Source organism: Phalaenopsis equestris, unplaced genomic scaffold (assembly GCF_001263595.1).
Source record: "Phalaenopsis equestris unplaced genomic scaffold, ASM126359v1 Scaffold001019, whole genome shotgun sequence".
In the NCBI taxonomy this organism is placed as follows: Eukaryota; Viridiplantae; Streptophyta; class Magnoliopsida; order Asparagales; family Orchidaceae; genus Phalaenopsis; species Phalaenopsis equestris.
In genome coordinates this window covers 63,472-88,492 of record NW_018165458.1, presented here as the reverse complement: position 1 = coordinate 88,492, position 25,021 = coordinate 63,472, and the positions used below count along the sequence as shown (strand labels likewise).

At 37.6% G+C, this 25,021-nt stretch overlaps 1 protein-coding gene across 1 annotated transcript; it reads left to right on the top strand.

The window, feature by feature from the left end:
- The first annotated feature begins 9,233 nt into the window (after positions 1–9,233).
- On the top strand, positions 9,234–23,319 carry LOC110032758 (60S ribosomal protein L7a-1). Its single transcript, XM_020736506.1, has 7 exons — positions 9,234–9,342; positions 9,431–9,478; positions 9,557–9,758; positions 22,232–22,401; positions 22,538–22,666; positions 22,764–22,856; positions 22,937–23,319. The coding sequence occupies exons 1-7, from the start codon at positions 9,340–9,342 to the stop codon at positions 23,066–23,068; spliced, it is 777 nt and encodes a 258-aa protein (XP_020592165.1). The 5' UTR covers positions 9,234–9,339; the 3' UTR covers positions 23,069–23,319.
- The last annotated feature ends 1,702 nt before the right edge of the window (positions 23,320–25,021 follow it).

Below are 25,021 nucleotides of genomic sequence, written 5' to 3'. Positions count from 1 at the left end.
CGCCCCAACGATAACCCATCACGCAAAGGCCGTCTCTGGTGCTACCATTACCACAAACCAGGTCATAATAAAGACAGGAGTTGGGTGCTTCATGGAAAGCCAGCCGATTGGAAGCCTCAGTCTGATCAAGCTCCTTGGGGCAATTGTGTCAACAGCGTCGTCGCTGTCGATGACCTTCCTACACTAGCGCCCAGTCCATTCAGCAAAGAGCAACTAGATTTGCTGCACAAATTGATCGGCAAACCACCTGATCTGACTGTTCCTGACCTCATCACTGGTCTGCTCGCGTCGGCTTGCTCGTGCATCAAGGTACGTTCTACATGCCTTCACAGTCAATCTGTGCCAACAGCGTCGTCGCTGCCGATGACCTTCCTACACTAGCGCACAGTCCATTCAGCAAAGAGCAATTAGATTTGCTGCACAAATTGATCGGCAAACCACCTGATCTGGTTGTTCCCGACCCCATCGTCGGCTTGCTCGTGCATCAAGGTACGTTCTACATGCCTTCACAGTCAATCAAGGATCCCTCGGTCAGTGGATCATCGATTTTGGCTCTTCTCATCACATGACTGACGATGCCTCCCTTCTCCATAACTATATGTCATGCAAAGACAACTCCACCATCCGTGTTGCTGATGGTTCTATGTGCATCACCCAAAACATTCTACTCTAATTTGTGCTTTATGTTCCTAATTTAAATTGCAATTTAATATCCATCATAAAGTTAACTAGTGATATGAGGTGTATTGCTAATTTTTTCCCTACCACGTGTGAATTTCACGTGTGAATTTCAGGATGCGGACAGGATGCGGACTCGGGGACGACGATTGGCAATGTTGAGATGTGCTCGGTTCTCTACTTCATCAACGGTACTTCACCACCACGACCTTGCTGCGGACATTTGTCTACCCATCATTCTGTCTTAAATTCTAATGTCAATAAAGATTCTGAGATCATGTTATGGCATTTTCGTCTTGGTCATCCAAATTTTATGTATCCTACAAAACTATTTTCAAATTTATTTATCAATAAAGAGGTTCATTCTTTTCAATATGAATTTTTTCAACTTGCCAAACACACTCACACGTCATTTTCAAGTGTTGGTTACACCTCTTCCCGGCCCTTTGCACTCATTCACAATGATATCTGGTGCCCATGCTGTGTTACAACTCTTACTGGGACTCGGTGGTTTGTCTCCTTTATTGATGATCACACTCGACTAACGTGGGTATTTCTTATGAAAGATAAATCTGTGGTCATCTGCAGCCGGTCACATATTTGATCTATTTTACTCAATGATCCAAACACAATTCCAAACCACCATCCAGACACTTAAAACTAATAATGCAAAGGAGTACTTCGCTTCCGTCCTCGATTCTTATCTCTCCTCTAAAGGCATCCTCCATCTCAGTTCTTGCGTTGACACTCCTCAACAAAATGAGATCATCGAACGCAAGAATCGCCACCTTCTCGAGGTAGCCCGATGCCTCATGTTTTCCTCTAAGGGGTGATGTTGTACCCACTGCAGCCTACTTCATCAACAGCATGCCTTCTCAGGTCCTCAATTTTCAAAGTCCAGCCCAACTCCTTCTCAAATCATTTCTCCACACTAAGGCAATTACCCAAAATCTACTTACCAAGGTATTTGGTTACTTCTCATTTGTTCACATTCATTCACACAATCGCAGCAAACTTGATCTCAAATCCACTAAATATATTTTCCTCTACTACTCGCCTCTTCAAAAAGGGTATAAGTGTTACTCTCCTCTCATAAGAAAAACCTACAATACTATAGATGTCACCTTCTTTGAAAATCAGTCTTACTACCCCAATTCTAATATTCAGGGGGAGACTTTAAGGGAATATCAGTCTTGGGGGGACAACGAGTTCATACCACCACACACCAAATCCTCATCTCTTGAACCAAAATCATTATCTCCTGACTCAGATTCAGCAAGTTCATCCAACTCACGTGAGAATGTACCTAACAATCAGTTTTCGTCTAGTCCTCAAGTGTCCAACTCGCACATAGATCACCCAACACATTCAACACCAATCCAAGAGTCAGAATCGGATCCAACTCCTACAGAAATCTACTCAGGTACGAACACACTTGAGCATGAATCTACTATACCTATGATTGATGACTCTGACATTCCAATTGATTTAAGGAAAGCTCTTAGGTCCATCTGTCCTCCACTCAGGTACGAACACACGATGCATCTGATCTCCAACTTTCTGTCCTATGAAAAACTATCTTCAGCTTATCGAGTCTATGTCACTGCATTCAACAATACACAAGTCTCAAACACCATTAATGAAGCTCTCAAACACCCGGGGTAGAAAGCAGCCATCAATGAGGAGGTAAGAGCCCTGCAAAAGAATGGTACATTGACTGTTTCAAACCTGCCAAAGGGAAAGAAAGCAATCGGCTGCAAATGAATCTTCAAAGTCAAATACAAGGCAAATGGTACAATTGAGAGATTAAAAGCACGTCTCGTAGCTAAAGGTTTTTCACAGTCCTACGGTATTGATTACCAAGAAAAATTTGCACTCGTGGCCAAACCTAACACCATCAGAATCCTCGGCAAATGAAGACTGGCAGCTACATCAACTCGATGTGAAAAATGCTTTCCTAAATGACAATTTGGAAGAAGAAGTTTACATGGAAGCACTTTCCGGACTAGAAGCATTTTTTCCAAGCAATAAAGTCTGCAAACTCCAAAAATCATTGTACGACCTAAAACAATGTCCTCGAGCATGGTTCGATAGATTTGCAAAATCAGTGACAAAACACGAGTATTCTCAGTGTCAGGCAGATCACACTCTCTTCGTGAAAACCTCTCCCAAAAAGAAGATTTCAATTCTAATCGTATACGTTGACGATAGCATCCTCACTGGAAATCACAAAGAAGAACGCACAAATCTGACAAAGCTTCTCACTTGGGAATTCAAAATCAAAGACCTCGAAAACCCAAAGTTCTTTCTCAGCATGGAGCTAGCTCGAGCATGGAGCTAGCTCGAACAAAACGAGGAATATTTGTGTCACAATGGAAATATACATTGGAACTATTGAAGGAAACATGTATGCTTGGTTGCAAACCCATCAATACTCCAATGGATCCTTACAATAAGATCGACACTAAGAAAAATAATGCACCTGTGGATAGGGGGAGATATCAGCGACTAGTGGGGTGACGTGGGGTGACTCATCTATCTCTCACACACATAACCCGACATTGGTTTTTTTGTTAGTGTTGTTAGCCAATTCATGAACAGCCCTACGGAAGAACACATGAATCACATGAAAACACATGAATGCAGTCTACAGAATCTTGAGATACCTTAAGATGACCACAGGTAAAGGACTACTATTTCAAAGGAATAAGGATCAAAGTATAGAAGTGTATTCAGACGCAGATTGGGCAGAGGATGTCTCGGATCTCGGATCGACGATCACCTTTGGCTATAAGTGGTTTGATGGCTTGCATGAAGCTTTGACATGGCTTGATTGCTTACATGTGGCTTGGTGGCTAACATGTGGCTTACATGGCTTGCATAAAAATGGATTTAGAATTTTTTGGAGTATTTATGAAGAATTGTCATGAGGCCTAATATGGGTGAAATCAATTATGTGTCATCACCTATGGTTTGATTTTTTTATTAAATGGACAAGGGGGAGATTTCATGTCATGTGGGCTTAAGTTATGGGCTTTTAAAAACGAATCGCGAGTGATTGATTTAGGCTTTTAAAAATAAGTAGAGTGGGCCTTTTGAAATGAAGTATGGTGGACTTTTAAAATTAGAGATGAGAGGGTTAATTTTGGGCTTGGTGAAATTTAAGTTTGAATTTGATGAAGTTTACTTTTGGCTCATGGGTTCAATTTGGTTAAAACTAGATTTAGGGTTAATTTGGGGTGATTCGGGTTTTGAATTTGGACAAATTTAAATTCAGACTTTGAATTGAGTGTGATTAGATTTGATTGGGAATTTTGATTGATAATAGGTGGATTTAAAGAATTTTGGGGGAAACTGAGTATTTTTTGGTATTTTGGGTATTTTTTTAGATTTTGGAAATTTGGGGAAATATGGGCAAATTTGGGTAAATGGAGAGTTTTAGATGTGTGTGAGAATTTATGGTGAGTTAAATGCGTGTGTGTAAGACCAAGCCACCCAAGGTTGCCCTAAGGCCTGACAATCCTGTAGGTACTCTTTTTTTTAGCTTAATCATGTTGGTCTTAACCTTCTAAGTACTAGAAGTCAAAAATCACACACATGAGAATCCAAGAAGAACAAAGAAGTTGTTATAAATTTTATATGGGTGGGCTCCATCACTAGTCCTCTAGAACAATCTAGGAAAGTCCTATGACTTGATCCTAGACTTCTAGAGAAGAAATAGAGCTCACCAAAAATGAGATTAACACATCACTATAACTATTTGGTCCTTTTTGGGAAAGGAATAATATGACATATCACGTAGTATCACTCATTTCTTCTTCCAAATGTCAACAGTGCTCTCGATGACACCTCGTAAAGAAGGATGTCTTCTGCTAAACATCTCTTTTCTGCCACGTGTAACGTTGTTGGCTCACTCAAAATTAGGCATATGATATCTTGTATCAGAAAATGGTTTCAAATACCATCGCTGCAATGGATAAACAACACCGACCAAATAATATTTGCCTAGAATGTACTGCAGGTTCAATAAAATGTTTAAAGTGAATAACCAAAGAAGTAGAGGCTACAATATACCGTGCAGAGGGTGTATAAAGTTTTATTTAGGATTCTGCATACCATTCTTAGAAATTCTACTTTCATATGCACTACCCTTTCAACAGGGCATGACGAAAGTAAAACACGTGTTAAAATCACATACAATCATGAATTTCTGCTTAGGGGCTCCACAACATTTTATAAATGCAATCTTTTCCTCATTTTTAACTCTCGCATCAACGTGGGTACCATTTATTGCTCCAATGCAATCCCACACAGATAAATTTGACTTATTAATGTATGTTAGTCATATTTAAAATTGAATACTATAAATTGTAAATGCTACTTTAAAGAACACATGTAAAGTTCATTGCGTTAAATCTCCGTAGAAGATCGTGTGAACGTTGGATCAGTTGGTTTTATGACTTGTGTAGATAAACCACATGTGCAATCAGACCTGCAGAGAAGTACATGTTGATCGTCTCAGATGAGTGTTGGAATCATTCCACTACACCACGAATTGACTCGTTTTGAGAAATATGTAGAGTGTCATTGCCAACACCTCACGTTGGGTCGTCCTCGATGACCCATGAAGACCATGAGGTCCACCAAATTCTACTAGAAGATTTATAAATACCTCTTACCTCATGCAAAACATGTTGTTGAATATGGTTGGATGCCCAACAAGCAATTCCCCATCCCATAAGACAGTGTGAAGCATATAGAGTTGTCAACGTATGTGTTGTAACACTCAACAATCAAGGAGATTGTTGCATTTCTTCGTCTCCGTCTTTCTTGTTTTGAATTCAAGTTGGTGTATATTGTACTAGTGTTAAGAGAAAAAAATATGGAATTAATAAACCACGAAGAAATCATGTACCAATCATTTATAATAGATAAAAATGACGTCTTATGAATATCAAATAAACATATCATAAGAAAATCTAATAAAGAGGTAAAAAGTCCCAAACAACAACAAATGAAATTAAATAGTGTCCCAGTGAATATCAAATAATAAAAAGTTTCCTCAAGTTCCCCTACGAGCATAAAAATGTTGTAGATAGGCCACTCATTTTTCTTTTGGCAATCGTTGTAAAAAATCCTCTGTGAACTGAATCTCGAAGAAGCTCTACTACAAAAAAATATAGCTCAAAATCCTCTGAAATTTCCTCATCTTCTTCCAAAATTTGCACAACCTGCTTAATAGAAGTTGCCTGAACTGTATGCGAGGCCTTGTTGGAAGTTTCTACCAGACGTGATATCTAGTTTCGGAGGTAAGCAGTTCTACCCTTTTTTCTACCCTCTAAACAAGCACACTTAGAACAGTTGGTGGACTGGATTTCGGGGAGTTCCGGGTTATGGAGATCTGGTGTATCACCTGATAAGTTGATGACCACATTTTCATGGCTTCCAAAAACAATGTGTCACTTGGAACACATGAATATTTGTCTGTTGCGACGACACCCCCAAACATCCGATATAACTTCTCATCGAACTCGGGGTCAATTTCACAAAGTTTGAACTTTTCGTTGTGGGCACCACCTATAAAATCATATTAAACACTTCAATTAGCATTAAAAAATAAAATGAATCAAATTAAACGAAATGAAAAATTGCTCACCGCAAGTCATTTTGTCCACCACTCCTCCAAAGAATCAATGGTTCGCTTCACTGGATCCCAACCCAGGTTTGTTGATTCTCGTTTCAAATCTTTCCAAATTTTCAATTCTTCTTGAGTTGATCCTACTTGTTCTTCATTTGGATATTTTCATACACCATGTTTGTACTTTCTTTGAAATTTGTTATAATATGTTGCCATGTTTTCTTATTGAAATAGATCGTAGGTCTATTTCTCAGTTCAATCTCCTTAAGACAAAGACCAAAAAATAACATTTTTGTGTGTTTTACCCACAATATCGGTGTTCCACTCTCTTTGATCTTATTAGCCATTGTATTGCTAAAATAAGACAGATTATTGTAACAAATCAATAAAAGAAGCAGTAAAAAGAAAATTATCTGCAATGTGTGAAATTGAATTTTTCACGAGTGGAAGAATATTTTGTCATTCCCCCTGCCACATCCCCTCACAGTCGCACCCATAACACCATGCCATATAACACAATAGCGACATCCAAAACCCCAAGCCACAAGAACAACCCATAACCCCAACCCAAATCCACCCATAACACCAAGCAACGGCCACATCAACCCCAAGTCATACACATCCACACCATGTCACATTACTCCATAGCCGCAGCCACATCCACACCAATCCACCAACACCCATAACCCCAAACCCGAGCCAGACCCAAAACAACAAGCCACGACCACATCCACCCCAACACACGTCACATAACACCCTAAACCCATAATACCATGCCAAATAACCCCAAACTCGAGCCAGACCCAAAACAACAAGCCACGATAACATCCACCACAAGCACTTCCATCCCAACACATGCCACATAGCACCCTAAACCCATAATACCATGCCACATAGCCCCAAACCCAAGCCAGAACTAGAAACAAGCCACGACCACATCCACCCTAAGCCACTTCCACACCAACATGTCGCATAACATCCTAAACTATAGCACCATGCCACATAACCCCAAACCCAAGGCACTCCCAAAACAACATGCCACGATCACATCCACCCCAAGCCATGCAACATAACACCATGCCACACCCATAACACCATGTCAAATACCATAAAACAAAAGCAACACCCAGAATAACAAGCCACAACCAAATCTACCCCAAGCCACTTCCACACCAGCACATGCCACATAACACCCTAAACCCATAACACCATGCCACATAACTCCAAACTCGAGCCACATCCAAAACAAAATGCTATGACCACATCCACCCCAAGCCATTTCCACCCAAACATATGCCACATAACACCATGTCACACCCATAAAACCAGACCACACAAAACAAAAAGCAACACCCATAATAACAAGCCACAATCGCATCCACCCCAAGTCACTTCCACACCAAGAACAACAAGCCACAACCACATCCACCCCAAGTCACTTCCACACCAACACATGCCACATAACACCCTACACCCATAGCATCATGCCACATAACTCCAAAACCGAGCAACACCAAGAACAATAAGCCACGACCACATCCACCCCAAGCCATTTCCAGCCCACCATATGCCACATAACACCATGCCACACCCATAACACCATGTTAAATGACACAAAACAAAAAGAAACACCCAGAACAACAAGTCACAGCCAGATCCAAACCAAGCTACTTCCACACCAATACATGCTACATAACACCCTACACCCATAACACCATGTCACATAACCCCAAACCCGAGCCACACCCAGATAACAAGCCCACAACCATATCTACCTAAGCCATTTCCACCCCAACATATGCCACATAACACCATGCCACACCCATAACACCATGCTAACCCGCCAAAGTCAAACCCACTCAAAACTAGCCAATGTAGAAACCGACAGAACCAACAGAACCAAGCATTCACGTTGAACCAACAGAACCAAGCATTCACGTTGAACCAATAAAACCAATTAGTACCGTGCCAACCAACAGAGCTAACATAACTAACAACACATAACACCATACCACCAACATAAACCAACAGAACCAACAGAACCAAAACCACTTAAAGCAATGCCAATTCATGTTTTGTATTGTTGGATCCTCATACATGGTGCTATCAAATTGTTGTTAGATTGCTGTCATCCCCAATCCATGAACGAAAATTATTATTTTTTTGTTTCATACAGCTAACCAAAACAGAAATCAAGCCACCAAAAATCAAATCTCTACATCCAAGCCACCAAATTTTTTTTGTTCACAGAGCTAACCAAACAAGAAATCATAGTATTCACATCGAAGCCATATAAGTCATTCACATATATTCCAGTAAAAGAGCTATTCACATTCGCACAGAGGAGGAATGTGACGAACCAAACCAAAAGTAGGAAATCAAGACATTCACATATTGTGTAATAACAGAGGAGGAAGATGACGAATCAACAAGTGTGAGATGCGTCTGGGAAGAGGAAGGAGGGGAGGGTGGGGGAAGATCACACCTTTCTTATGAAAGAGCCGAAGGAGGTAGGAAGAGATTATGATGGAATTGAAACAAAATAGGAGCGGACGAGGAAAAAGCAGAATTGAGAAAGAGGACCGAGAGGTCAAACCCGCGAACGACGTTTACCCAAAATCGCACATCATCCCCTCTGCCCCAAACTGGGCCGAAACCTCACAAGAAAGCTTCTCTCCCGGCCCAGCAAATGAAATCGACGTTTACCCAAAATCGCACATTACCGCGGCTGCCCCCACCACCCTAAACACTGCAAACTTGCGATCCCCTCTGCCCCAAACTGGGCCGAAACCACACAAGAAAGCTTCTCTCCCGGCCCAGCAAATGAAAGAACAAAATCTAGCTCTGCTCGGTTTAAGCACATTCGACGGTTAAGATTGCCCTTGGGGGCCAGCTCTAATTCATCGGTGTGTGTGTGCCCATCGATATAAAGTCGGATCTAACCAGTCATCTTCGTCAGAGCTCCTTGGTTGCTCCCAATCTCGAAGTAACCCTAGAAGATAGCCGTCGCTACTCGAATTGAAATGGCATGGCTCTATTCTACCATTTCTCGATTTATAATTTATTCAGATTTTCTTCGATTTAGTTTTGAGATTATTGTTACGAACATTGCAGGCTCCGAAGAGAGGAGGTAAGGCACCGGTCGCGGGGAAAAAGAAGACGGTAGATTTCGTTCTTGTCGCATTTTTTTGGGTATTGCTTTGGTGATTTTTGGCGTTATTAATGCATGATGGATTGCAGGAGAAGGTTGTGAATCCGTTATTTGAGAAGAGGCCGAAGCAGTTCGGGATTGGAGGTGCTCTACCTCCGAAGAGGGATTTACATCGTTTTGTCAAATGGCCTAAGGTGGTAAGAATTCAGAGGCAGAGGAGGATTCTTAAGCAGCGTCTGAAGGTTCCGCCAGCTATTAACCAGTTCACCAGGACCTTGGACAAGAATCTTGGTAACCATTTTCATCCTCTTTTTTAATAAAATTAATGCTGTAATTGTTCTGTCTGCTTCATGTGGAGGGGCTCTTCTAGTGAGTTTAATCATACTTCATATGTTATTATTTGTGCTATTATTAGTCAATCAATTTCTGCTTCAAAATCTTTAGGTGTCAATGTGATAATTTTTGTCTGATATGTACTAAAAAGGCATCGTTTTAAGTATTGGAAGTAACCTCTAGCAACAACCTGTAGGAAAGAACAAAAATTAGGATTCATGAAGTCATTCCCAAATAGTTGGTATAGGGCTAATGACGATGATATAATATTTGGACATGACCCAGTGTCAATTGAAAAAAGATTTAAGTTGGTTATTTGGTAATTCTGAGTTCCAGTTCTGGTTAGCATGGTCATCTAAAGAAGATTCTGTATAAGTTCTTGAACATTGTTTAACGGGCTTTGTCTACAGAGAAAAATAATTTTTTTTGGTTGTTATGTATGGTTAGTATGCAGGAGCTGTAGATATTGTTCTCTCTGTTCAAACTGATGAGGTTACAAGGTTTGACTGTGAGGATTCAGACTTCAGTTTTTTGCATTCTGATTTTAGTTTGAACCTAATGAATGGACTTAGCCTTTTTGATAGAATGTTTTCCTTAAAAAAGAGTTTTATGAGTTATGAGCAGGTTAGAAGTTTTCCTTTGTGACCATTCTGGTTCCGTCATGCCACTTCAAGAGCAAATGTCTATTGAGAAGTGTACTATTGATAATTTAATACTATTATTTATTTTTCTCATTAAATTAAATATTGTCCAATTTTTTATCAGGAATAAATTAATAGCAATTCTACACAACAGGATAATTTGTCCAAATTTTGTAGGAAATGGAACAAGTCGCTCCTATAGGGTGCTAGTTTGCATATTATTATTTTTTATTGTAATTACTCATTAACCATGCAAATTGTATCGTTACTATTTTGGGTATAGTTTTTTTGCTTTGAAAGTATATTGTGCAATGTAATACCTAAATTTTTTTTGCATTGCAAGTTGGAAGTGCTACTCATTTAGATTTTTAGAGTAGAACTTCCTATCTTAATTATTATGCTTCACGATCAATTAGAATTTTTCTTTTTTTATGAACACATGGGCAACATTTAATTACAATATGAAAAAATCTTATATTATCTTTTCCTTGATTGAAAAATTCATTCATTTCCAATTTGAAATAGTTTCAAGAATAAATTTGATAACCATTAAAAACCAAATAAATTACAAAATAGCTCATATATAGGTTGTAAGTTCTATTTTGGGTGCATTACTACCTCATAGTTCTATATTACTAATCAGATAGATATGATCATCAACAGTCATATCCTGGTAATTATTGAATCTTAAGTTTTAACGTGCAAATTGTGGTTCCTTCGTGCCATATAAATTTTGTTTCTTAGTACACTGTGTGCAAGCACATGGAGCATGTGGTTCTCAACTAACCCACTCTTTTGTGGATTGATTTGCTCCCTTTAGGTTAACAGAAGTGGTTCAAGTATCTAGGACATCTTTAATTGGATTAAATAATAAATTTGTACTAAAATATTAAGAAAATTCTTCTATTAAATTTCATGAAGTGCACAAGATTATAAAGTAGTACACATGGTATAGGTATGGTAGTTTCAAGTGCTTCTATCCATCTATTGTTTACGCTTATTCCTAGGCGATATAATATCTGTCGTTGGTGTGCAATGATTTGATGCATGAATTGATAATCTCATAAATTTGCCACTGTGCTTCTTCATTAGATTTATCATATTGTGACATTGAATAATACGTGAGATGCACTACTAAATGTTAGTGTAGTGGCATTAAAATAGGCTGGGGTTGTAGCACATATTTTTAAAATTTTGGATGAATTAGATTCTGTCAACCCTAGTAAAATTCATTCATAATGGAATTGACACATTGTGACTTAATGGTTTGCAATTGCATTGATATAGGGCCCATTTGGGGAAGCTTAAAATAGCGGGTGACATTTTGAAAACGCTGCCGTACTGTTTGTTTTTAGCGTTTATATGAAGTTTTTAAAATCGCGGTTTTGAATTAACGAATAACGTCGCTCGCGGGATGATCCCTGCGGGCGACGTTCTTTCATCGCGTATCAGTCCCGAATTACTCCGCTGCCCTCGTCATAATGAATCGCGTTCGAGCTCTGCCCTAGGTAAAGGCCCTAAAATCTTCCCCTGCGTTAATCAGAGCTTCTATTCCTGTTTACTGGATCCTACTTAGGCCTAGAGGGAGATCTCTTTCTTCGACAAAATCTAGGCCTCCCAAGCCATGGCGGGACAAGAGGTTATGATGCTTGAGACGCCGTCAGACCTTTCGCTCGAGAGCTGGTCTATGAAAAGTTAGAAGGAGTTCATCGATGTGTTGCATTGACGACAACTATTGGCGTTCCCAGGGTGAAGGCAGAAATATACATGCTTGTCGAAGCTGAAATGCGCAAGAGCGTCAAGAAGCTCGCTGATTTCCTCAAGGATCTCCATCCCCTTCTCAACTTCGGCTTCAAGGTGGGACAATCACCAATTTCTTTTTCGTTTAGCAGATTAATGGCTTGTAAAAGTTATAATTGTTAGGTTTTTGATGTAGAAAGTTTTATGTGGATGCTAATTTTTTATTTGACCTTAACTCTATTGCGAGTGTTTGGTACATTACGAGCTGGTTTCGCTTAGTTCTCGGGTCAAAAGAAATTCAAGCTGTGTTTGGTTTGAAGGAATAATGTGGAAAGAAAATATTATTTATCTATGTTGCAATTACATTTTTTAACTCTAGGTTTGGTTGTAGTTTACAGGCAGAATTGCGTCTACTGCTTGAAAAAATAACTAGCTGTCTGGGACTTATCTGAATAAACTAGATTAGCTGCAGTTGCCCCAAACAGACCTATAATCACTTTGAAGTCTCTAATGATACTGGTATGGTTCATGGACTTCAATCTGCATATGTAGGTGGACCAAGTTCTACTTTTGCATGGATTGGATCTACATGTGTTAATGGATTGTGATCCTCAATGGAGTATGTACTTGAATTAGCATTGTCCTTAAATGTATTTCCCCCTAAATGCATTATTTACTAAACGCTACTACAAAAGGTGTCCACCTTGGCTATTGCCACCTATAAGGTACTTACATCATTGCATATGCTCTATGTATTGGTGATACTAGAGTTATTCCAAACAAAAAATAAGCAAACAAATATTATGACTGTAAAAGCCAATAGACGGTTACAACCAACACCATAAAATCAAAAACAAAAAACAAAAAACACGACACATGACGCACAATTAGGGAGAATCTAGGAGGTGTTGGTGACTGCTAGGGACTTAGAAAGGTGGCAGCAAGGTGGTAGGTGGGCTGTACAACGGAGCAATAGTAGAGGTACTCTGAAGCTGTCTGAACAACCGCAAAGGAGGATTTTGGCAGCTGTTGCAGCAATAGGGCTGCAAGAAGAATGATTTGGGTGGTTGTCAGTAAGGTGGCAGCAACGGGGATGGTTTCAGGTGACTGGGATTGCAATAGGGGTTTTAGAGGAATGATTCTAGGTGGATGGCAACAAGGAGTGGGTAATGGAGATGGTTCTAAGTGGCTGGAATTGTAACACGGATGATTTTGGTGGCTGGAGCAACAACAAAGATGAAAATGACTTCTTGGTGATTAACAACAATGAGGGGTTAGTTGGAAGAACAAGAGCTAAAAGAAAACATCAGGTATCCAACTATCGGGGATGTTGCAGAGGAATGCGTGGCAACAAAGTGGGAGGAATGCGAAGGAGTTGGGGAAGGATAAACACTACCTCGAGAGTGAGATATAGTCAGAGCATTACTCGACTATTGGAGGAAAATCAACACCTCAGAATGAGATATAGTCGGAGCACTACTCACCCTCGGATATAGTCTCAGAAGGGAAAATAAGGGACGCTTATTGTCCTGATAAAAACACAAGGATAAATTAAAAATTTAAAATAAAAGTATCGCATATATAAGCCCTAGATAATTAGGATTGAGTCCCTCTGTGGAGAGGCCCCAATCCGTTGTGGAAGCGCGACCGACTCCCAAGGCTAAATCAGCTCCGCTAGTCATTCTAGAACGCGGAAGATCTCCTGCGCTCGTGTAATTCTACGTCCAGAAACTCATTCCTGCGTCATTCCCCGGCTCACATATTCATAAGCTCTTAAACCCAGGTTCTCACTTCACTCCCGGGATTAGGGGGAGTCTCGATCTCATCTGTTGAAGCTTTTTAAATTCTGATGATATGGTATTAGGTATGCCACGTTGCAGGTAGTGGAACTACTGTAACCTCTCGGTAATAACTCTTGTAGGTGTTGTTATTCTAAAACACATCTTGATAGAATAAACATCCCTCATTTTTTGGCACAACCTGAGCTAGAGTTGCATATAGGGTAGATTTCCACTATATAATTTTTGAGCTAATAAATCTATAATTTGCCTCTTCCACTTGTATTTGGCAGAGCGCATCCGATAAACAATTTTTTTTGAAAAAACTAACTTTGGACTAAAATCTTTGGGAGGCTAGATCGCACCGAAGTGTAACCACTCATGAGAGACCTCTTTTCTGAAAAGACCTAGGTCCCACTATAGGATATTTTTTGCCCCCAAAGATCCTAAGACAATTTCTAATGTTGTGGCTCATCCATCCTTTCTGATCTACTGTCAGCAGGTACACAACTGAAATGATTTTAATACCTAAATGACTCTATATAGTCTTTCAAAAGTGGTGCAAAAGCTTCTTATCTTTGACATGTTGTACCTCCCTTAATACGGGCAACTCAGGAAGTAGATTATATATTTAAAAAGTTTGAAATTCTTTTATTTGAGTTGTAATGTGTTTGATGTCAGTTTCTTGGACTTAGGGCCATCTTGGATCACCAATGCTAATTATGTTGGGATCTTTCTTATAGGTTTAGCTGTGACTCATCCATCCTTTCTGATCTGCTGTCAGCAGATACACAATTGAAATGATTTTAATACCTAAATGACTTTATATGATCTTCCAAAAGTGGCGCAAAGCTTTTTATCTCTGACATATTGGACCTCCTTTAATACGGGCAACTCATGAAGTAGACTATATATCTAAAAAGTTTGAAATTCTTTTATTTGAGTTGTAATGTGTTTGATGCCAGTTCCTTAGACATAGGGCCATCTTGGATCACCAATGCTAATTATGTTGAAATTTTTCTTATAGGCTTAGCTTGAATCGTTGGTGTCTCTTTCTCGTCAGTTGGAATTTCAGAATGCTCTCTGAAATCTTCATCTTCTTCTTGATCACTATTTATTTCTTCAAGTGATCCCTTATTATTGAAAGTAATCATTCTCCTGGTTGTATAATCGAAGTCGATATGTCCAAATTCGTGAAACTTAAAACACTTTCTGACCGGGATAAATTTGGGAATGCATATTGGTTACATTTGTTTTCCACTATGAACTAGTTTCTCCTCAAGCGGGGTTGGCTTAGATATTCATCTGGGCGTACTCTGGCTATAGGAACTTAGGGTTGAACTCTGTCTGTAAGATGTGACGATCATCCGATGATGTTTCTACTCTTTTGAAGCTGAGGACTTAACATCCTGTATGTAATGAATTGGTGGATACTGGCTATGTATTTCTCATTTTATATTAGATCAGGTAGTAATTTTACTCTTTTCGTATTGCTGTCAAAGAATCTTAATGTTCTTCTTTCATCAAGATGTGTTATTCGTTATCTTGTTGGTGACTAGTTTCATCATTTTGCCCAATGGGGCGTCCTTGTACTTGAAGACACATTCCACGATCTGGAGCTATTTGATGACCTTAACCTAGATCCAAGTGGTCATCAAAATATGAGAAATCCACCTTTATTTCAAGATCCCGATTTTTCAGGTATTTCAGGTCAAAACTTCAGAGTAGTGGTTCTTCATCCTTGGAATCCACCTGGTGGAAGGGATTTGATCCATTTTTTTTATCATGAGGGTTATTATTGTGGCTACATGTAACCCTTCTAAATTGTCTCCTCTCGAAGGCGGTAAGCCTCTGTTGGGGTTGGAGGATTTTTGGTTGTACCTCTTCCATTGTAAGTTCTCGAACATTTCCTTGCGGATTTTTCATAAGCGGCATGACTAGGGTTTAGAGATAGAGGAGTCCAAGGTTATGTATGAGTGTTGTAGGGTTGGAAAGTAATTTTGTGGGTGGTCGGTTTGATAGGGTTGTGTATTGGTGGATTTTAGAAACTCTCAAATAGGACTAAAGTTAGAATAACTCTGATATAAAATGATACCAGAGTTAACCCAAATAACAATAAACAAACAAATATTATTATTGTAAAATTTAATAGGCGGTTACAACCAACATTACAAAAACGAAAAATAACAACAAACATGACACACGATGCACGACTAAGGTGGATCATAGGAGGTGGTGGTGACTGCTTGGGACTTGGAAAGGTGGCAACAAGGTGGTATGTGGGCTGGACAGTGGAGGAATGGTTAGGGTGGTCTGGAGTGGTTGGAACAGATGCGAGGAGGATTTTGGCGGCTTTCACAATAGTAGCGTTGCAAGAAGAATGATTCTGGGTGGTCGGAGGTGGCAAGGGGGACATTTTCAGGTTGTTGGGACTGTGTAATAGTGCTGGAGGGGAATAGTTCTAGATCACTGGCAGCGGGGAGGCGACAAGGGGGATGGTTTTTGGCGGCTGGAACAACAATAAGGACGCAAAGGGATGTATTCTGGGTGACTGTCAATAAGGAGGGGGCGATTGAGAGAGCAGGAATTGCAGGAAAAAGATGGGATGTGGTCGTCGGGGTGGCTGCAGCGAGGAGTGCGTGGCCGCAAAGCGAGAGGAATGCTTAGGAGTTAGGGAAGGATGAACAGCATATCAAGAGCAAGATATAGCCGGTGCACTACTTGATCCTTGGAGAAAAATTACCACCTCGAAACTGGATACAGTCGGAGCACCACTTGCCCTCAGATACAACCCTCATAGGGAAAATAGGGGATTTCGATGGTTGTCTTGTCAGAAACACAAGCAAAATTTGAAGACCTTAAATAAAGGAAATACATTTATAAGCCATAGAGAACTAGGATTGGTTCCCTATGCGGAAAGGAGGCGATTATCTCTCATGGAAGAGTCAGTCGGCTCTCCCAAGATTGGACCAATTCGGTCCAGACATTCCGGAATGTGAAAGATCTCTCACGCTCGTGAAATCTCATGTCCTGATGCTCATTGCCGCATCATTCCCTTGCTTCCACTTTCTTGACTACTCACATCAATTAGTCTTAGGGTGGTATACATTTTGGAGGAGCATTAGGAGCTTTAAGTAGATACAATGATGACTATGCCTTATACCATTGCATGTACCATGATGTTGTGGCTTTGTTTTCACCTACATTTGTAATGCACTTGACAACATAACACTAGTTGATTGTTCTGAATTTCTATGTACCTATGGTGGTATTCAAAAATGTCCCTTCTCCATCAACGCTCTTATACCCTTGCTTCATAGATTTGATATTGATTTATTGTACTAGACAAAATTGTCACATTATACAATTTGGTAGGTGCCACTTAACACACTTTCATAAATTAACTGAACTCTGACATTCTAAATATTTGATTCATACACGTTTCATTGCTTATTTTAGTTCTTTATAGTGGTGTGCCAACACAGAACTACATACAGAGTAAATCATGAATACATTCAAGCCCTTTATTAATGATAGATGTTATAAGTGGACTAAAAACTTTTGATTCTTTCGCAAGCGGAAACAAATTTTTATGAATAATATGTATGCTCAAACATCTTATGTAATTCTTCTTCAAATAAATCTGAATATACTTCTATCAAATGCCCACTTTAGCCACCTAGGGGATAAAACATGTTTGACTGTGTATATTTAGAAGATTCATTCAATATTTGGCTTGTATATGATGCTCTTCTTTGGATTTAACTCATTGTGAGAGTCATGTCGTTATTGTTTTATCTTGCCCTCCTCAATAACTATGTGCCCAATCAACATTGTACCATCAACCATGGTTTTACTAATCAGGCCAGAAAAATCAGTTTGATTGGTTCTACTGTAAACCGGTCATTCAACCAGTTTGCTCTAAGCTCAAAACTATTTTCACATAAAATCGTGATTGAATCGATCACAATCAAGGTTGAAGCGACAAACCAGTGAACCGGTCTGGTTTCTAAAGAACTGGTTAGTTCAAATATTGTATAATTTCCATCTTTTGATTTTGATTGGATGGTCATAAATAATATATTTAAATTAAAATAGAGAAAATATCATGCCTTAAATTTATTTTATGTTGAATATTTTTCATAATATTCATAAGCGTTGTCTTAAATTAAAACATTATTTGTTAAATAGATAAAAAAGATATTAATATATCATTATTTTATTATTTAAATTATATTACATCACGCAGTTAAACCTCCGGTTCAACCTCAATTGAACCATTGAACCTTGAACCTTTCTTTCTTTCGGTTCGATATCTAGGCTGATTTTCACAACCTTGCTAGCAACCTTAATCGTAAGATAAGCCCAACATTCTAAAGGGTTGTGATCATCGCCTTACCAATCAACAAGTTGAATTTGTTGGTTTGTGAGGACGAACACTTGACTAACACTGATAGAAGATGTTGTAATCTTATGTAACATATATGATGCAAGTAATACCTATGAGATAATGAGCATCAATGAACCTGGCACACATAATTGGTCGTTAACCATGAGAAGGTTCAATTTAACCTATAATTTATTTTTCCTTGCGTACAAACTAAAATATGTTGATAATAAGGTTACATATCTGTATTATTGGCCCTCTAATTCATTTTTATCTAGTTTGAGTGTGCAAGTTTATGTGTTTCACGTAATTTGGCTATGTTTGGATAAACACCTATGAAAGCAGGATTAATGACATATTTAAGAATGATAAGTTTATAAAAAAATACAAAGAAATAGGTTGGAGGATTTGATTGTTGTAAAATATGAGTACTTGGAATTTTTTAATACATTAAAGCAAGTCTTTTTATTATGTACATTTATCTTACAAATGCTGCAAAATGTGCTGCCATGGTCTTTTGGTTCACCCCTTGTGTTATGACAATGAAGTGTGCATGGCCGACCTAATCTTTTTTGTGAAAGCAAGAGCAAGTCAACTATTTATGTATCCATGTCTCGTATTCTAGCCATGTTGAGCACTTTGCAATAATTGTGCGTTCTGTAGCATCTTTAGATATAGGCTTGGTGATTCAAATAACTTATCCCTGATACAACAATACCATGTGAACATGACATGCGATAGGTTTGGGGATGATTGCATATGCATATACTAGTTTCATTGTCAGTTATACCAACATAGGACCAACATTTTTCCAAAACTTGATACTTTTGATTGTTAATACATGTATGTTCTAGATATCTTCTTGCTTCGCACTCAAACAGGTCTTTGTAGTGATGTCTTGGTCCTAGTAACATCAGGTTATGTGCATTTTCATGGTGCTTAGCATCATTAGATGCTTTGGGGGAATAATGCCACAATGTTGTAATAAATAGCAAATATAAGTGCTTGTATTGATAGTCCTTGTGCTTACTTTAACACACCATGAATGCATTTTGAAATATTACAAGTCATCATTCCAAACCTAAAGTAAGCATCATAAGATAATGTCCATTTGGTTATGTCTATCAATTAGCTAAAACAAATGTTTCCTTAATATTTTTTATGTCTATGGCATATTGTTGATAAAAATCTTTGATATTATCACTATTTCTAGCCAATTACATTTTAACATGAAGGCTTTAATGACATGTAGAGCCATACTTCCCAACTTTTTTAAACTTCTCCCATTAATGCTCGAGTCAATGATGATATGTTGCTCTAGGAACATAATAATCATAGAGCAAACCAAAATTTCTATTCGATATCAAATTTCTTCTTATTCCAACGAGTCAATTAACGCATATAGTGTGTTGATTCATAATCAAGACTCATTGCACGTTCACTTAACAATGCCAACTTCCATGATAAATAAATAATTTTTTTAATTGATTTCAACCATAGTCCATAATGTCTCCTGATACCTACCAAGTAAGAAAGTATTATCCAAGCCTGATCATGAACAACAAGCATTACCATGTGTGTAGATCTGTGGATGGCCAACCTTAAAAATTTTTCATATCCCAATCACATGCTGCTTGTCGGTTGCATTTAAGCGCCAAGGATTTAATAGTAATAGATGATTTTTATCATATTGGACAAATATCACAATCAATCTACTTTTCTTAGAAAAACCTTTTCGTACAACATTATTAATGATTTGAACATAACACACCAACATAGTCATTGTTATAAATCATTGGATCAATCTCTACAACTATAAACAAGTACGATCACACTTATCCAATCATGACCTGCAAGCTCATTGCTTTTGTGATCATCTGTTCTATCCGTGCAAGTATCTTTATCATTACTGCTAAATCCATCATTACAATTTATTTTTTCATTTGCTTCATCAATATGAGTAAATTGGCTCTGGCATTCTATGTCCCACAGGATAATGTTGAATGGGCAGTGGATTTGTCATTAAAGATTTATGTGAGTGAGAATGGATTCCGATGGGATATTATTACATGGAGCAGCAATCCCGTGTTTATCCAATGATACAGGTGTAGGATTATAATGTGTGGGGCAGTGACCCACATACGTATCTAGCAACAAAGGTGCAGGCCGGTTGAGTTGGTGAAAAGTTATTGTTCATAAATTAAACAATTAATATAGTAATTCTATGTTATACTAACTAATAAATGTTAATGTCAATAAACCTCAGTTACTCCAAGCTTGACTGACAAATTTTGGTTAAATTGAGACATAATGCATTCTACCATGCGGTCAACATTCTAAATAGGTGTATGCTTACTTGTGGCGGCTAAGACTACACATATCTCATCAGTAATAGGTGTTGCAAAATATTCACGATTTTTGAGATAATAAATTATATTAAGTATAGCTCTTGACTTATCATATTTTAATACTTAGTGCATTCTCTATTTAAGGTCTTCTAATGTGGTGTCTTTTTGGAACTTTCATAAGATGATTTTTTTTTTCATCCGCATAGGATGTTACAAAATCTTCAATAATTCTCAATTTTTTATAAAAAAGAAGCAGAAATTTTCCAATCATTTTGGCAAATTTAATATTTAGAATATATAAAATTAAAGTTAATAATTAATTAAGAAAATATACACTTGCCGCTATGCTTTAATGGCTTTGCATTATAATTTATGTTTATATATTTTAATCCTTGTATGATTTTACCATTGTTGCTTCATCAGTTTTACACACTATTATATACGAACTACAAGGTACATAAATTAACATAAATTAAGTGAAAATTTAACAAAAGAAAGCATCCCTGAACTTGAGTTACTAAAGATAAATTCGTTATGGAAAATCAGATTACTTCTCCATGCTAGGACTGTAGAATACTCAAGATGGAATAAACTTAGAAAATATTATATGTTAGCAAGGGAAGGAATAGTATTGGGAACAGAAGATGTGTTGGCTAAGGGGAAAGTGATGAGCTTTTGTATAGGGAGGGAAATATATATATCGTTATTTTACTGGTGAGTTGTCCCAAAAAAAATATAAAAAAAAGGCAAATTCATCCTTTAAAGGGTGAGTTTTTTTCTCTTAAAAAAATGGTCATACGATCTTTCTGCAGTATTTACTATTATTTGGATCCTAATAAAGTTTGTGCTGCATCATTTGTTGATGAATGAATGCAAATGCCTGGTCATGAACTCGTGCACTGAACAATTAATCCATTGTTGACTGGCTCTATAAGGCTTATTAATGAAAGTTTTGAGTCAATTTCTGATATTATTCTTTGTTATGTTATGATTTTTTCATCGTGCATGCAGATTTATATTTGCACGATGGTGTATATTTATGATGGTAGATATTCTATGGCGTGAAAGAAAGGCTATGGCTTCAACAGTGGGTCTGGCACGTGTCCTTTTGATTCTGTGTAGTTAAGGAAATACTCAAATGGTTGAGAGAAACATTTCTCTACTCATTGGACCTTTTCTTCATGTTGCTTCACTCATTGGTTCTTATCTTTCGTTTGCATTATTATATTTGGTCATATTTAAATTTTTTATTTGGGTATTCTGTGGAAAGAAAGGTTCATATACATGAAATAGGGAGCAAGTTTCTCAAATAATCAGGACCATCCTGAAACTGGTTTTTGTTAATTTGTTAACTACGTTTTCCTTCTTGCTTTCCTTTTTGAGCAATGTTGATGTTTAATACGAATTCCAGATGGATGCTATTTTTATAGGCAACTATGGATTCCTCATTCTTGCTGTTTTTTTGTAGGCATAGGATGTTGTTATTTTGCCTCCTCTTAGGAATTAATTGCTTATGATATTCTATTTTTCTATGCAGCAACAAGCCTGTTTAAGATGCTTTTGAAGTATAGGCCCGAGGACAAAGCTGCCAAGAAGGAACGACTTTTGAAGAGGGCGCAAGCTGAGACTGAAGGGAAGACAATTGAATCCAAGAAACCAATTGTTGTGAAATATGGGCTTAATCACGTCACTTACCTCATTGAGCAGGTTTAAAATTTCTTGTGATTTATGTGCTTTATATTAGTACTCTTCTGGATCTTAATAATTGTTAGGTCTTTCAATTCTGTATAGTTTTTATTTTTATTTTACCACGCTTTTGATTAATATTTTAACCTTCTCTCAGAACAAGGCCCAATTGGTTGTTATTGCTCATGATGTTGATCCAATAGAACTGGTTGTTTGGCTTCCAGCATTGTGCAGGAAGATGGAAATCCCCTACTGCATAGTGAAGGGAAAGGCACGTTTGGGAACAGTTAAGTATTTATTAACCATTTTGCTTTCCATTTAAATATTGAACTGTGAAAAATTAAATTTTAATTTTGCCATCTCTGTTATGGATTCCTGTATAGATTGTTCACAAGAAGACTGCTGCTGTATTGTGCCTTACCACTGTGAAGAATGAAGATAAGCTCGAATTTAGCAAAATTTTAGAGGCTATTAAGGTGAAAACAAATCAAAGAATGGTTTCATTTCAAACTTGAATGAGCTTCTACATTCATTAATTTCTAATTTTAATCCACAGGCCAACTTCAATGACAAGTTCGATGAGATCAGGAAAAAGTGGGGAGGCGGAATTATGGGTTCCAAATCTCAGGCCAAAAGTAAGGCAAAGGAAAAGCTCCTGGCTAAAGAAGCTGCTCAGAGGATGAGCTAGGCTGTTTTTCAACTTTTGAAATATGCATTATGGAGCTGTTTTGTTCTTTGATCCGTATTTTGTTAGATTTTGATCTCCGTTGGTGGCTGCGTAGACTATGTTTTATGGACCGAAGGTTTTTTTTTTCACATACGTGTATTAACTATTTTATTCTGGGGCACAATTTTCTGTGAATCCTACTTGCTCCTTAGAAATATTGCTTGATAAGAGTTCTTGGATCAATGGAGAAGAGGATACGAGCATTCATTTCAGGTTAGACTTTGTTACCATTACATCAGCGAGTAGTTGGTTAGCAACTATTAGTTTTAGCTGCAGGTCATGTTTGTGTGATGAAATCCTAGAATTTGATTTGTTGATGACCATTTTGCAATCATTAGGGGCTGTTAGTGATGATATTTTGTTTTTGTTTTGTTATTTTTATTTTGGTGCATTTAGATTTATATGACCTAAACCTTTATCACATCAAAAATATTATTATTTTAATTTTTAAAAATTGAAGCTTATTTTCATTCATAAATAATGGGGCATATTTGTACAAATTGAAGTATATGGGTTAGATCTCTAACTGCATAGGAAATGAGTGGTATGTCATGTTTTTCTTTCTTTTATTTTGTATGCAATAAAAGTAAATTTAATATTTTTAATGTGTTTTAATTGTTTCTTTTATTGAATATCATATTGCTTTATTTTTTTGTGATTTGGAAGAGGATGATGGCATTATGGGTGTGGGTGGTTAGAGGTGTTAGCTTAAAAAAAAAAAATTACTTCTGGACTATGGACACATTGTTGCGTTTGGAGTCCAATAAAATTTTCGCGGCATGCAAGCGGGGGGTCCACTGAATAAAAAATGAAAACCTCTATTTCAATGCATGACCCAACTAGTTCGAGCCGTGTTTCTTCGCAAATAAAACCCTTCGCGCCAAATAAATCTCCACGTTCTTCTTACTCCATTGAGTAAGGTTTTACATAGTGATTTTCTCAGTCCCTATCTTTCGTCGGACACAAACATTAATGATGGAATATGTAAATAATAATAAGAAGTTTGGAATGGAAGTGATGGAATCTGAAAATAAGGATGAGATGTTTGAGATAGAGGTGATGAATTCTAAAATAATATTGAGAAATTTGAAACATAGGTGAGTTTAGTTGCATTTGAAATCTCATTAGATGTGTTAGCTTTAAAAAAATAATAATAATACTTCTGGACTCTGGGCTTATTGTTACGTTTGGAGTCCAATAAATTCTCGCCACATGCAAGCGGCGGGTCTACTGAATAAAAAATAAAAATCTCTATTTCAATGCATGACCCAACTTGTCCTAGTCGTCTTTCTTCGAAAACAAAATCCTTCGCGCCAAATAAATCTCCACTTTCTTCTTACTCCATTGGGTAAGGTTTCACATAGTGATTTTCTCAGTCCCTCGCTCGCCGGACGACTAATATTAATGATGAAATCTATAAATAATAATGAGAAGTTTGAAATGGAGGTGATGAAATCTGAAAATAAAGATGAGATGTTTGAGATAGAGGTGATAAATTCTAAAAATAATATCGAGAAATTTGAAACATAGGTGAGTTTAGTTGCATTTGAAATCTCATTAATTTATGTTATTGTGGTATTATTGAGATATTTGTGTGGTGTTATAAAGGTAATTTTGAGGTGTTTTATTATTATTATGGTGTTATTGAGGTGTTTTTTTAGTGATATTGTCGCGGTTATTTGGTGGTATTTTCGACCAGCTTTATTATGGTGTTTTTGTGGTTTTTTGTGGTATTATTGAGGTGTTATTTAGTTGTTATTAGAGCTTTATTGTGGTGTTATTTTAGTGGTATTGTGATAATTCTGTGGTGTTATTAGAGTCCTTTTATGGTGTTATTTAGGTATTATTATAATGTTATTCATGTGTTACTGAGGTGTTATTACAGTTCTTTTGTGGTGTTATTGAGATATTTTT

Bases quoted from the DNA above. Each gene is read 5' to 3' on its own strand.
- LOC110032758 (XM_020736506.1), top strand. The intron at 9,479-9,556 runs GTAGATTTCGTT...GATGGATTGCAG, and splicing joins TCGCGGGGAAAAAGAAGACG to GAGAAGGTTGTGAATCCGTT. The intron at 22,857-22,936 runs GTGAAAACAAAT...TTTAATCCACAG, and splicing joins AAATTTTAGAGGCTATTAAG to GCCAACTTCAATGACAAGTT.